The 13,973-nt window shown below is 45.5% G+C and overlaps 1 protein-coding gene and 1 long non-coding RNA gene across 2 annotated transcripts in view; one reads left to right on the top strand and one right to left on the bottom strand.

The window, feature by feature from the left end:
- The first annotated feature begins 987 nt into the window (after positions 1–987).
- On the top strand, positions 988–2,461 carry LOC125719351 (uncharacterized). The gene is made up of 3 exons (XR_007385066.1): positions 988–1,098; positions 1,692–1,794; positions 2,036–2,461. It is a non-coding gene; the product is annotated as an uncharacterized LOC125719351 (long non-coding RNA).
- Positions 2,462–2,618: 157 nt separating this feature from the next.
- The window catches only part of tncb (tenascin Cb), a 49,597-nt gene continuing 38,242 nt past the window's right edge, over positions 2,619–13,973 (bottom strand). The window contains exons 12-23 of the mRNA XM_048994031.1: positions 13,003–13,275; positions 11,455–11,577; positions 10,515–10,658; positions 9,235–9,354; positions 8,808–8,951; positions 7,994–8,124; positions 7,392–7,524; positions 5,906–6,057; positions 5,368–5,464; positions 5,057–5,218; positions 4,711–4,874; positions 2,619–4,537 (exon numbers count right to left, since the gene is read on the bottom strand). Coding sequence (XP_048849988.1) covers positions 4,427–4,537; positions 4,711–4,874; positions 5,057–5,218; positions 5,368–5,464; positions 5,906–6,057; positions 7,392–7,524; positions 7,994–8,124; positions 8,808–8,951; positions 9,235–9,354; positions 10,515–10,658; positions 11,455–11,577; positions 13,003–13,275 — 1,754 coding nt within the window. The 3' untranslated portion in view covers positions 2,619–4,426. The remainder of the gene's footprint in view (positions 4,538–4,710; positions 4,875–5,056; positions 5,219–5,367; positions 5,465–5,905; positions 6,058–7,391; positions 7,525–7,993; positions 8,125–8,807; positions 8,952–9,234; positions 9,355–10,514; positions 10,659–11,454; positions 11,578–13,002; positions 13,276–13,973) is intronic.

Here is a 13,973-nt window from a genome sequence, read left to right on the forward strand (position 1 = left end):
TGCCAAAAACTAAACATGGTCCTTCGTAGCGCATTTGATACAAATTATTGGATACTGAACACAAACAAAATATTTGAGAGATAGAAAGGTAAAATTATTTAATATATCTGCGTAACAAGAACTTAAATAACCTTTAATCACTCATTCAATATTAAATTCTGGCCAAAAATACATTTAGATAATGTGGTGTGAAATGGTGTAAATTCTTTAATTAAGCTATCTAGCCAAAACGGCTGTAATTTATGGAAGCCCATTTCCGCCAGTAAAGGAAAAAAAATGAAATAGAAAGTCGAAATTATGAGATAGAAAGTCGAAGTTACGAGATAAGAAGTACGCATGCGCTCCAGTCCAGCTGAAGGCCTGTCATCGCCTCATTGGCGTCAATGAGGAGACACAGTGCAAACGTAAGCATTACAAGTGATGCTTTTAAATGTCAGATACAACTGGCAGACTCTGAATCCCTCGTCTCACTACATTATTCTTAGTCTTGCTGGACTGAGTGTCTTGACCAAACATTTGGAACTGCTGTTCAATAAAGGTTGCCACCTCCGCCACATAGGTTTTATGCTTCCGTCGGCAGAGTTGCTTTTTGCTTAAAATCCTCTCAAGGGTGCGTTTGCTTAATACAATGGCATGCAATTCAACAAGTAAATTAAGTATTTCATTTGTTGTAAAGCCACGTTAAAAGTAATCCTCAATGAAGTCATCCACTACTATGTTAAACCGAATGCGACCTCGAGCTAAAGATGTGATATTCGGACTGCTGTGTGAAAGCATTTGACTTTCTATCTCGTAATTTCGACTTTTTTATTATCTAGTAATTTCGACTTTTTATCTCGTAATTTTGACTTTCTATCTCGTAATTATGACTTTCCATCTCGTAATTTCGACATTTTTATCTCGTAATTATGACTTTTTATCTCGTATTCATGACTATGTATCTCGTAATTTCGACTTTCTATTTCATTCTTTTTCTTTTACTGGCAGAAATGGGCTTCCATAGTAACTAACCAGAAAGGAAACCAGTGAATTGATGTGTGAATCAGAAGAAGAATGCGGCTATACAGCGACTGTAAAAAAGCGGAAAATCAAGAATACGTACGTACACCACCCCACCCACACCGACCCACCCCCACGCCATTCCCAGTTTCCAATTACTCTGTCTGGCAGGTGACGAGATTTTCAAAACTAAAAACCAGGACAATAGGTGCCACGTACATCTCATGCCTCCGTGTCTGTAATCCCCGCCAGTCACGGTGTGGAAATGGAAGGATTTTGCGCTCACTTTCAGTACTGTAATGCTAATACTGTGAAGATTTTAGTAGCATAAAGGAAGAACACTTAGCGCAACAAGTAGCCTAAAGGAACGGATTGCAAAACCATGCTGAAACCCGCTGGCTCCGTAGTATTATAATTGTTATTGATATCAAAATTTCTTTGAAAGATGAATCTTTCATTTCATAAACAATTGTGATTAAGTTAAAAAGCCTTAAACTACACAACCTCAAAATAAGAATAAGCCCGTAAAGACGCAGCCCGATTACTCATCTGTCGTGTTCTTAAAGAATTGTTAATTTGGCTTCGGTAACGAGATAAATTTGAACATCATGGTTGCGTGTTTGGATACCAGCCCTGCTTTGAGCTGGTAGACTTTGCATGTTCTCCACATGCTGTGAGGGTGTTTTCTGCAGACTATGCCTGCCATAAAGAGAAGCCATGTTGCTGCTTCAAAGGACAAACATCCTGTGATGTTCCTTGGCCGCATGCACCTGCTACTTGCAATGAAAATATGAGGTAGATACGGTATCTGTTCATTCATATCTCTACTAGAAGCACTCATGTTCATTCGTTTATTAATTCATTTGTTTGATTATTTGTTGAACCTGTCATTTCTTCATTTATTAATTCAAGAGGCCAAAGTTGACCCAGTAACTTAGTTAGCTTCATCACCTGCAGTGTGGAGGACTTTTGAGGATAGGCAATAACATTTTGCCGAGTGGTTTGTGAATTGGCAAATCACGTTCATTTCGTTTAGGTCTTTGTCTTGGGCACTGTGCCCTCCTGGCATGTTTGCTGAGCTGACGGAAATCTGTCCAAGTAGCCATCAGCTGCAAAGAGAGCAGGAGCTGCTTCCACAAACATGGGCCATTTATTATTTATTTTGTTATATTTATCCTGACAGCAATCAGTTTAAAGAGCCTGATACGTCTTGATCTCAACCTTTACACTTTACTAATAAATCTTTAATTGAATTATACATACTATATTTCTTCAAAAAGTATAATCTTTTTGCTTATTTTTATAATTTACCCATTTGTATTAATTTACTCTTAATTTATTTTAGCTTAGTTTAGTTGATTTTTAGTGTTTTGTTTAATTCTACAGTACGTGTACTAGGAGCAAACACGCTGCACCATATTCTATGTATGCATGCATAATTGGTTAATGAAACCTGATTTGGGTGTGGAGACTTCTAATATATACTCAAATTCTGATAATTAAGCAAAAGAATAAATAAGTTTGCTTTTATCTGGTCATTTCTGATACAGAAAAAACACCACAATGCAGGGTTTAGTGGCTGTATTGGGTCAAAGGGTTATTCAATGATGCTGAAGGCATTTTTAACAAGGTTTGTTTTATTGTAATGTGGGTTACAGAAAATGCCTGTTTTTCACTGTTAAAAAATAAAAATGGAACAAATAAAACACAGAAACAAAAACTGTCCTGTAACTAAATTTACACAGATTTTCAATAGAGTCAGTGGATTAAGCAAGTGGCACCGCCTGTATATGAACAGGTGCCTGTATGAGAGCGTAAAGCTCTTTCTTTGTTCCGTCTAAGTCTGTATCTTCTTGCCAAAGGCGGAAATGTATACAGCTGTCATTCATATGGTTTAATTAAGGAATTTCCCATCTGAAAACATTTTATTTACAGGTTATGACATTAGAAGTGGCCCTTTTTTGCACATTCAACATAACCCCCCTAACCGCTGTTTTTGTGTACATTGTATAAAGCATCTTGAAAAAGAAGTCCCATGTTAGATTTTGTTGAATACAACAAGAAATATATATATATTTTTTTTCCTGTGCCCTGAAGCCAATACCTTGAAAGTGAAGGACAGTAATTGCAAAGTGACGTAAATGTGAATTCTCTGCAGTTTAATTTGGAATAAGAAGAAAGCGTAGATCAGATAAGAGCGGGCGGTCACTCGGTGCTTCTTTTAGCCCCAGTTCTGCCCAGCAGCCTCCTGACGAGCCGCTTTCGCAGCAGCGCCTAGGGGCTGCAAGGCATCTTTTGTCTTACATTTCCATGGAGGTGGGAGGTAGGGCTGGGGTCGCACAGACGGATGCAGACGAGAACTCAGTACCGCCCTCCCGGAGGGTTAACAGTGTGTTATGAAGAAACGAACTGGAACACGCTTTGGCTTCAGTCCAGTTTTCTTTTCTTTTTTTTAGTAAGTTAAGAGGGAGAACAAAATAGACAACTGACATGATGAGATGACTGGTATGACATGAATACTGGCATGACATGATGACTGGCATAGCCAGGATGGGGCTAATTCTTCGACAACATCACAACAAGCACCACTGGAGTACAGAAAACATCAAACTGTTTTTTTTTTCTCTTTTTTCATAAATTTAAAAAACACCAACCCTGAAGCATTTACACCCCACTTTCAATTCATTTGGAAAAACATCTTTTGTTGTGGGTTTTTTCCACATGCATTCGTGAATGAAAATACATTGACAGGACAAGACTCACATGAAACAAGAGAGCTGTGTGGCAGTTGTGGCTTCTGTGTCATGATTAGTTGATTGGGTCTTGTCAATGGTCTTGTTGCACGATTTGGATTGATTAATTTTAGACTAAATCAAGTTCGATACATTCAGCCAATCGAGTTAGCAGGAATATTAAAAGGGACATGCCGTCAAATCCAGAGATGGGTAGACCAGGTCCAGAGAGTCCCGACCGAGATTTTATTTCAATTAAGCAGTTGAGTACTCTGTGACGGTGACTCTTTATACTCAGCTGGTTGGTTGAAATAAAATTTTTGTTTGAACTTTTACTTTCCGAACCTGAATGACCCACCTCTGGTCAAATCAGAAGTGTCTGTTTTACCTCATAATTGATTTATAAATGTTTTTGGGATAGGATCACGGTGCATCATGTGATATTAGCAAAGTTGCATTTTCTCATAACGTGTCTCTCTGAGGGAACCCAGCCTACTCAAGTGGGGACAAGATATGCTGCTTGAATTGGCATTTTCAGGCAGTCGCCTGATTGGAGGGATGTCAGTGGAGGTGGGCGGGGCTTTTTGCAGTGGCTTTGGTAACCCTGGGTGGGGAGGGGTATAGACTGAGCAAAGGCAGAGGTGAGCAGACGGGGTACGGAGGAGGAGGCGGGGCATCAGGGCGTCAACGGCCTTTTACGATCTTTTCCTCCTTCCCTCTAAGTTCCTAAAGTTGGATGGCCGGATCTTCATTTCAGCGAACTCGATCGAGTGCTCGTGGCCTTTCCAGTGGAACCAGTTGACACCCTGAGAGAAAGCATACGTTGAGATTTTAGGTGTGGCGCCCCCCCCTTGTGAGGAAGCCGTCATAGAAGCCGCAGAGGCACTCATCCTTTCATGACCTCCACTAGAAGCTTCGCCAAGATCGCCCTCACGAGACAGAGCGAGTTCGCAGACAGAGCCAGAGCAGTGACACCCACCTTGCTGTGACTGTCGTCCCCGTACCGCCCCATGATGTTGACGCGGTGGCAGTTTTTGTACCAGAAGGCACCCTTGTATGACAGGGCGCAGTTGGTCACGGCGATGTCATTGTCAAAGTCGTAGGTGGAGAAGGGGCGACCCTGGTGGTAGGTCATTGAGTCACCTGGGGGGGGGGTCAGAACCAGGTCAAAGTCATGAAAAGCTTTATAGTAAAGATACTAAGGATGTTTACTGAAAGTTATTAAAATTGGGCCATGGGACACCTATCAGTTAAGGGACAGGGTTGACTCCGCACACACACCCCTCCCCACCTGAGCCGTTAGTACAGGAAGCCCGCCAGCCTACCTGCAGTGCCGCTGTAGCCGCCCACGTGCAGCTTGTAGCGGCTGCGGAGATCGGAGACGCTAAAGCGGTCGTACTGGGCGTAGGCGCTCTCTCCCTTGTCACGGAGATCCACGCGCAGCTCATACTGGCCAGCAGATGTGATCTTGTGCAGATTCTCTAGACCTGGGTAAAGAAAGCAGAAGAGATTCGGAGACATAAGCCAATCAGAGTCCATATTTGAGGCCACCAGCCAATTCACTTCTTTTAAGTTCACACCACACACCTGGAAATGGCCACACACTATGAAGGCAACAAATCACATGAGGACATACCAAGCCAGAATTCATCATTCATGTCTCCGAAGCCTATGGTGTAGTTCTTCCAGTTCCGGAAGAATTCTAGGCTTCCACTCTGGCGCCTGACAAATACCTACAAAGGTGTGAAAAATGGATAAGATCATGTGGGCAGATTACATGGGTAAAGGGAACAGTGAGGTTGCAGGAGAACATGGGTTATTAAAGGAGTGTCTTTAAGGACGAAACGTAAGCCATGCTAATCTGGTAAATATGTCTGTCTTCAGTGAGGCACATTTGACATTTCAATTTGCAAAGCACTTAATCTCTACGTTCCTTACAACAGTGTAAGAGAGAGTTTCATATTGAGGGTAGGAGACACACGTTAATAATTTAAATGCAATGGTCAGTTTTTTGGCGGGATGAATGAAGCCAGATTAAATATTGGGGGGTACATGCTTCCCCCCACAGCCCCGGTTCCTATGCCACTGGTTCTTTATCAGGATAAACCAACACTGGTGCTTTCTCATTGAGCCATGTGTGACCATGTGTGCACAGGGGTTAGCGTGTCACTCACAATCCAGCCGCCCCCGTCAGTCGTCATATCGCAGACAACGCGCAATGCTTGTTCCTCCTTCCCACCCAGATAGATGGTGTACAGGCCAGAGGTGGTGTCTCCATTTAGGAGGGCTTGGGAACAGTCCCTTGGATGCCTGTACAGTATGCCAGCTACACACACAGACACAAACACACAATAACAACAAACAGTTACAATCCCTGTACAGTATGCCAGCTACACACACAGACACACACACACACACAATAACAACAAACAGTTACAATCCCTGTACAGTATGCCAGCTACACACACAGACACAGACACACACACACACACACACACAATAACAACAAACAGTTACAATCCCTGTACAGTATGCCAGCTACACACACACACACACAATAACAACAAACAGTTACAATCCCTGTACAGTATGCCAGCTACACACACACACACACACAATAACAACAAACAGTTACAATCCCTGTACAGTATGCCAGCTACACACACACACAATAACAAGCAGTCACAGTCCCTGTACAGTATGCCAGCTACACACACACACAATAACAAGCAGTCACAGTCCCTGTACAGTATGCCAGCTACACACACACACAGACACACACACACAATAACAACAAACAGTTACAATCCCTGTACAGTATGCCAGCTACACACACACACACAATAACAACAAACAGTTACAATCCCTGTACAGTATGCCAGCTACACACACACACAATAACAACAAACAGTTACAGTCCCTGTACAGTATGCCAGCTACACACACACACAATAACAACAAACAGTTACAGTCCCTGTACAGTATGCCAGCTTCACACACACACACACACACACACACACAATAACAAGCAGTCACAGTCCCTGTTCAGTATGCCAGCTACACACACACACAATAACAACAAACAGTTACAATCCCTGTACAGTATGCCAGCTACACACACACACACAATAACAACAAACAGTTACAGTCCCTGTACAGTATGCCAGCTACACACACACACAATAACAACAAACAGTTACAGTCCCTGTACAGTATGCCAGCTTCACACACACACACACACACACAATAACAAGCAGTCACAGTCCCTGTACAGTATGCCAGCTACACACACACACACACACAATAACAAGCAGTCGCAGTCCCTGTACAGTATGCCAGCTACACACACACACACAATAACAAGCAGTCACAGTCCCTGTACAGTACGCCAGCTACACACGCAGTTACAATGTATGGTATTTGTCACTTAATGACAGTTTGTCTGCTGTTACAGGAATAAGGGGAGACCTACATTCCACAAACTCCTCATACACCACCAGGGGGCAGAATCCCAAGCCCCAGCCCTGGAGGTGTGAGGCTGCTACCCACTGAGTCTCCCCACTGCGCCATGAACAATTACATTAGCTGAACAATTAGCTGAAGTGGCCTAAGTGTGTTGGCTGTCAAGGTCAGAGGGCAGAGGTCAGCCGAGAGCCTTACTGGTGGTGAAGACGGTGGTAACATAGCGACTCCGCTTGGGACCGGCCAGGGCCTGCAGCCGCACCTTGTACTCGGTGGAGGCGCTGAGCGACGTCATGATGTAGGAGGTCGCCGTGGGACTCAGGACCACCTCCTGGACAGTGACACAGACCCCACACGTGACGTGCGCAAATGGTCCAAGTGATATGGCGTGGTGACCCCTCTCGATGACAACCCGAGAGGCAGGCACACCAAATTGCCCAAACAAGGAGCTGAGTGGTTAGGGGGCTGCGCCTGAACGTCACCAGATCAAACCCCAGTATCAGCAGAGTGACTTTGCTGCTGGGCCACAGATCAAGGCCCTTAGCCCCCAATTGTTCCAGGGTCTAATCCCTGACTAAACAGCTGTGTGTCTTCCATGTAAAGACAAGAAGGAGACGACAAAGAATGCATGCAGATGGAAGCATGCAAATGAATTTGATGGAGGTTTTTTTATTTATAAGCTGACATCGTGAAGAATGGAGCATTTTTATTTCGTGAGATGGGACATTTTCCTCCTGGAAGTGCAGGTGTGTAGAGAACCTTCCCCCCTCCCATCGCCTTGCTGTTCCGTCCCCCCATACCCTGATGATGCCGTCGGCAGACTCGAAGCTCAGGATGTAGCCTGTGATTTCGGCGCGGGGGGCTCTCCAGCTCAGCACGGCACTCTCTGTCTGGATGTTGTTTGCTTCCAGGTCCTGGGGAGCATCCACGTCTAGGGCGGGGGACAAAGACGGACAGGAGACACAGGTTAGACTACGGCCCCCGCGATGGATCTGATCCGGTTACCTGCTGCCCCAGTCCCTGCCAGCCACATGCTAACATCAACCTTGTGTTTGACTGAAGGCTGCCCTCATGCTGTAATGGTACAGAACACTGTGCTGGCTTTTGATGTTGTGTCTCACGTTGGTGGAGTGAGAATACTACAGGAATATGTACCAGCTCTCTGTAAGACTCTGGCTCCTCTGAGAACCCGAGTTCGATTATAAGTGCTGTAAAATCCGATGTTTGATTTTGGTACTAAGAACTTTGCTTGATCATGGGGTGTGTAAGAGGCTGGGCTGGAGTTTGGATTATGCAGGAACCTTAGCTGATTTCTAAGTGCTGTACATACTTATCATTTACTCTGGTGCTATGACAGTTTTGTTTGGTTCTGGGACTTATTGTAACCCGTGTTTGGTTTTGGGTCTGATAGGAACCTGTGTTTGATTCTGGGTCTTATAGGGACCTGTGTTAGGTTCTGGGTCTTTTTGCAACCCGTGTTTGGTTTTGCGTCTTACAGGAACCTGCCTTTGATTCTGGGTTTTATAGGAATGTGTGTCTGGTCCTGGGTCATATAGGAACCTGTGTGAGTCCTGGCAGATCCTGCATTTGTCTCTGGTCTGGCAGGAAGCTCACCCGTGGTGAATTCGGTGGTCGTGGCAGCACTCTTGTGAGCATCTCTGTAGGCATACACCTTGACGGTGTAGTGTGTGGCAGGGTTTAGAGAGGTCATCTCATACTCCACCACATTCCCAGACACACGATCCATCACTGGAGAAACTGCAGAGAGCAGCCATCTGTTAATGACCTTACACCAAACTTCTACTGCGCCCCCCTGTGGCACAAAACAGATACTACATTTTTTTAGAACAATAACACCTCCAGTAAACTTTTTAAAAGTGCTACTGTTCAGCAGCCATTCATGTCTAATTAAGTATATATCCATCGTGATCCCGGACAGGGCTGGCGTGGGGGGTCCCTGGAGCCTCTTCATTGGGCAGCGGTACACCCCAGATGGGAGGCCAGTGCCAAGGTCATGACTTGTGCGGTAATCGGCCCGTACCTGTGTCTGCGCTGTAGGTGATGACATAGCCGTCAACGTTGGCGACCGCCGGCTGCCAGAGCAGCAGGGCCTCAGTGTCGGTCACGTTGGTGGCAGTGAGTCCGCTGGGCTTGTCCAGAGCTGGGGGACGCAAACCCTGGGGCGTGAGCTCCAGTCCTTCTGTGCCTCTCGTCATGCTAAACTCACTCACTCAAGCTCACTCTGGACTCGTCCACAGACATACTTTCGTAATGTGCTGGTTGCCTCATATGTCCATCACATCTGCTAAATATGTAAAATGTAACTATAAATTCCAGCTTTTTTAAGCTCACAACATGCAGTTTTGCTGGGATGTGGTCACAGACAAATGGAATAATTTAGTTTTGTGACTAACACCCATGCTGTCCATTTGGGTATGAAGGGCAGGGTCGTGTACCTAGCAGGACTGTGGGGGTACCGCGTGTGTTTAGGGGGTGGGGGCGTTTGGAGCTGATTTTCTCCCTACCATAGTTGACCCCAAACCTACGACTTTGACCCCTGCAAACGGCCTTTTCAGTGGTCAAAGACAATCCTCACATGTGACAGTGGTCACAGTCAGACCTCACATGTGACAGTGCTCACAGTCAGACCTCACATGTGACAGTGGTCACAGACAGACCTCACATGTGACAGTGGTCACAGTCAGACCTCACATGTGACAGTGGTCACAGTCAGACCTCACATGTGACAGTGCTCACAGTCAGACCTCACATGTGACAGCGCTCACAGTCAGACCTCACATGTCACAGCGCTCACAGTCAGACCTCATATGTCACAGCGCTCACAGTCAGACCTCATATGTCAGCGCTCACAGTCAAACCTCATATGTCACAGCGCTCACAGTCAAACCTCATATGTCACAGCGCTCACAGTCAGACCTCATATGTCACAGTGCTCACAGTCAGACCTCACATGTCACAGCGCTCACAGTCAGACCTCATATGTCACAGTGCTCACAGTCAGACCTCACATGTCACAGCGCTCACAGTCAAACCTCATATGTCACAGCGCTCACAGTCAGACCTCATATGTCACAGCGCTCACAGTCAGACCTCACATGTCACAGCGCTCACAGTCAGACCTCACATGTCACAATGCTCACAGCCAGACCTCACATGTCACAGTGCTCACAGCCAGACAGTGCTGACAGCCAGACGCACACACTTCTGATGGGCATCAAAACATGACTCACCTTAGTAATTGTGAATTTCTGCAGTTTTACATGGTAACATTTTGCCTCTCTATGAATGTAAAGGACTCACCTGTGGTGACGAAGTCAGTTCCTGGTTGGCTCTCCTCCTGGCCCTTCACAGCGATTACTGTCACCTGGTAGGTCACACCGGGCGTCAGACTAGCCAGGACAGTGTGGGACTCTGTGCCCCCAACTGTCACCGCCTTTCGACTTCCTGTGGGAGGGAGGGTAGCGGTACAGGTAAACCCCAGTCAGCTGACCTGAGCTCTCAGCCTATGACACATCTGAGGGAACCATGTCTGCAAAGGATGTTGATTAACTGTGGCAATGTAAAACTTACATTGGCAATGAAATTTTTGGCTGTTTTTTTTTTTCTAAAAGCAAAAATGTGCTCTGTAACATTATGAAAATAGTGCATTTCTTTCCTTTTCCTCTTCGTTCATCAATGGACCGGCAAACTAATGCCTCCAATTTGTTCTTCTGTGAAAGCAGATGGTTTTTAATAATGGGCACTATATTTCCTCACCACTAGATGGCAGCACTAGCATTAGGATGCCACGCGGAGGGGGACTGTAAAGATAAATTGAGGACAATCTTAAGGAAATGAACGAGACAACACTGATAGATGGAATGTCCTCATGGACTCTGGTGAAGAAAGATGCATTCATGTGCGTTTCCCTGCCATATTCCAAGCGGTCTGAAATCTAAACCAGTATAATTTTAAGGGGATTTGAAGTTAGGCTATGTGATAGTTTGCAGTACTGGAAAACCACTGAGGCTGCCCTGTTTGTGCCTTGACTTCCCATGGGAAACGCTGCTGGGCCAAAGCACCACGCCGAACCACACTAAAGCTTTGGGTTTTTTAGACAGAACATCCAAACCGAGGACCACACCGACCTGCTGTACACGTGGATTTTCACTGAAGCGTCTTTCGACTGCACTTCCTTGTGAATCTCCCTGGGAAGGGGGGCTCCCCCGGGGGGGGGGGGGGGGGATCTTCAGATGCTCACCTCCCTGGGCCGGGACATAGGTGACCTGGAATCTGTCCACACGGGTGCGAGGGGCAGTCCAGTGTACGGTGGCTGAGGTGTCGGTGACGTCCGAGAAGCGGATGCCCTTAGGGGTGCCAAGACCTGTAGCATGGCGACAGACAACCGAAAACAAGAAAACAACAAACACAGAGGATATTATGACCTGAGAGAATGAAACGACCCCGAGAGCCTTGGATCGGCTCTGGGCCATTGTGTCTCCTGCCAGGAGGCACCGGTCCATGTATTTGCAGACCAAATTAAAAACTAACAACCCGAAACACCTTCAGCTGTCCAGGGCGGAAGGCTTTGTAGCACAATCTGCTGCGAATCACAGTGAGGACAGTGGCTGTGGAGTTTGGACTCAAACTAGATGCATAAAGATTCTACATCCCTGAAGAGTAAACATACAAAAATAGCTCGTGAAAGAAACATGAGAAGACTTGGGATAGAATTCATGTAATAAACAAACAGAATTACTGTCACTGGCCTTCCTAGGTCAGTGTGTGGAAGGTAAAGAATCCAGCAGGAACTGGTGCATCAAATAAACTGCTTCAGGAGATTCCGGCAACACAAAGGGATTATATGGTCTCCCAGAGCAACTGGACCGGAAACGGTAGCAAACTGTGTGCCTGAAACTCTGACTGAACAACCGATAAGACACAAAAAGGCAGATTTTTTTGGTGGTGGGAACAGAAGATCAACACACCAACATGAGATGGAGGTTGACAGTTTATGCCCATCAAAAACATAAAATCCTTATCAGGCTGAAATATGTGGACATCTACCTCATGCATCCCTCAAACTTCAACACTGTGAATGAAACGGAATAGTTTCAGTTAATCTGGCTATTTGTCTATTCATTCTCCACAAACACTTAAGAAGCACAAGGCTGAGGTGATCCTGGACACACTGGAACAGATCCGTTGACATACAAGACACAAGTGAATGAGGCTGAACAGTGTGAGGGTTACAGCTGCCGAAGAAACCTTTCCATAGAAAATCTTTCTATGCTTTGCTGACATTTGAAACATCTGTGCTGCACTCCCTCTGTGGATATTTGCACATCGTTTTATGTTGCACCATCTATTTATTTCATATTTATTGTCACTTTTTATATTGCTGTCTTGTCTTGCACTGTCTCGCCACTCACTGCACTGCAATGTGTCCTGTATTGCACTGCTATCTGTCCTGTATCACATTGCTGTCTGTCTTATATTGCACTGTTGTGTGTCCTCTATTGGACTACTGTTTGTCCTAAATTGCACTGTGTCTTGTATCATACTGCTGTTTGTCCTGAATCACACTGCTCTTTGTCCTACTGTTGCACTGCTGTTTGGCTTATTGTGGCACTAATGTTTGCCCTGTATCACACTGCTGTATGTCCTGCACTGCGCTGCTGTTTGTCCTGTTGTTGCACTTATTCCCTCCCCTACAGCTGTGCCATAACAATTTCACAGTGCTCCTCAGATCACTCACGTGACAGTAAAACATGAAACTGAAATGAAGAAAACTGGTGTGACAGAATACCTGTTTGAGCTTCACCACTGACAGACTGGGATCGCCATCCCAGAATCTCCCCGTAGAGCTCGATTCTGTACTCTGTCCCTTCAGCGAGGCCGCTCAGCACTTTGCTACTTTCGCTGCCTGAAGCAGTGAACTCCTGCATCTCCTGGACTCCTTCAGAATCCCGAATCCTAATGATAAACCTGTCGAAGATGTTCTTGTTGGTGGTCCAGAAAAGGTGGAAGCTGTCCGGAGTGATGTCCTTTACAAAAAGATGATCCACCTCTGGTTCGGCCTCTGGAGGACAAAAGAACACGAGTCTGCACACATGCAATGGCAGGCTGTCACGTGGTTGGTGAGAAATGCCGCACCATGTCCCTTATAATGCATTTACAGAGATGTATATTTTGAAAACCAGGAGATGACGTCTGTGGGATATCGTTTTACAGATGTGCAGAACTTCCAAGATGTCCCTGGATGGTGTTAATATTTACAAGGCTTCAGCAAGATGGAATCTTCCACTATTGTTTCTGAAACTAACGGCCTTATTTATACAAGGGTTAGAGTCTCTTGGACTGTCAGCCCTGATCTAGGTGGGTAACACGCTGCCTAACTAGCAGGGTGGGTCTTCTGAGGTGCTGTTTGGGGGGGGATGTCATGAAAGAAGTATTCCATATGCCATGAGCTGGTGTCCCACAAGGCACCAGGCGACTGGCCCAATGGCCCACAAACCCCATGGAGAGCTGGTGTATCTGTGCAATGTAATGTGTCTTCTGCACTAGGGGACATGTTGAATAAAACTGGTTTTGCTGGGGGAGGTGTCCTGGGGAAACCTATTAAGGGAGGGGGGTCACATAGCTTCTTCGTAAGATTAAGAAATGGGATTCAGGATAATTTAAAAAAATCACACTGAAAAACTGAGCCTATAAGCTAAACGGCCACAATTCATCGTAAGATTTGATCCAAATTTAATTACTTTAAGAAATCTTCAACAC

This window comes from Brienomyrus brachyistius, chromosome 2, assembly GCF_023856365.1.
Source record: "Brienomyrus brachyistius isolate T26 chromosome 2, BBRACH_0.4, whole genome shotgun sequence".
In the NCBI taxonomy this organism is placed as follows: domain Eukaryota; kingdom Metazoa; phylum Chordata; class Actinopteri; order Osteoglossiformes; family Mormyridae; genus Brienomyrus; species Brienomyrus brachyistius.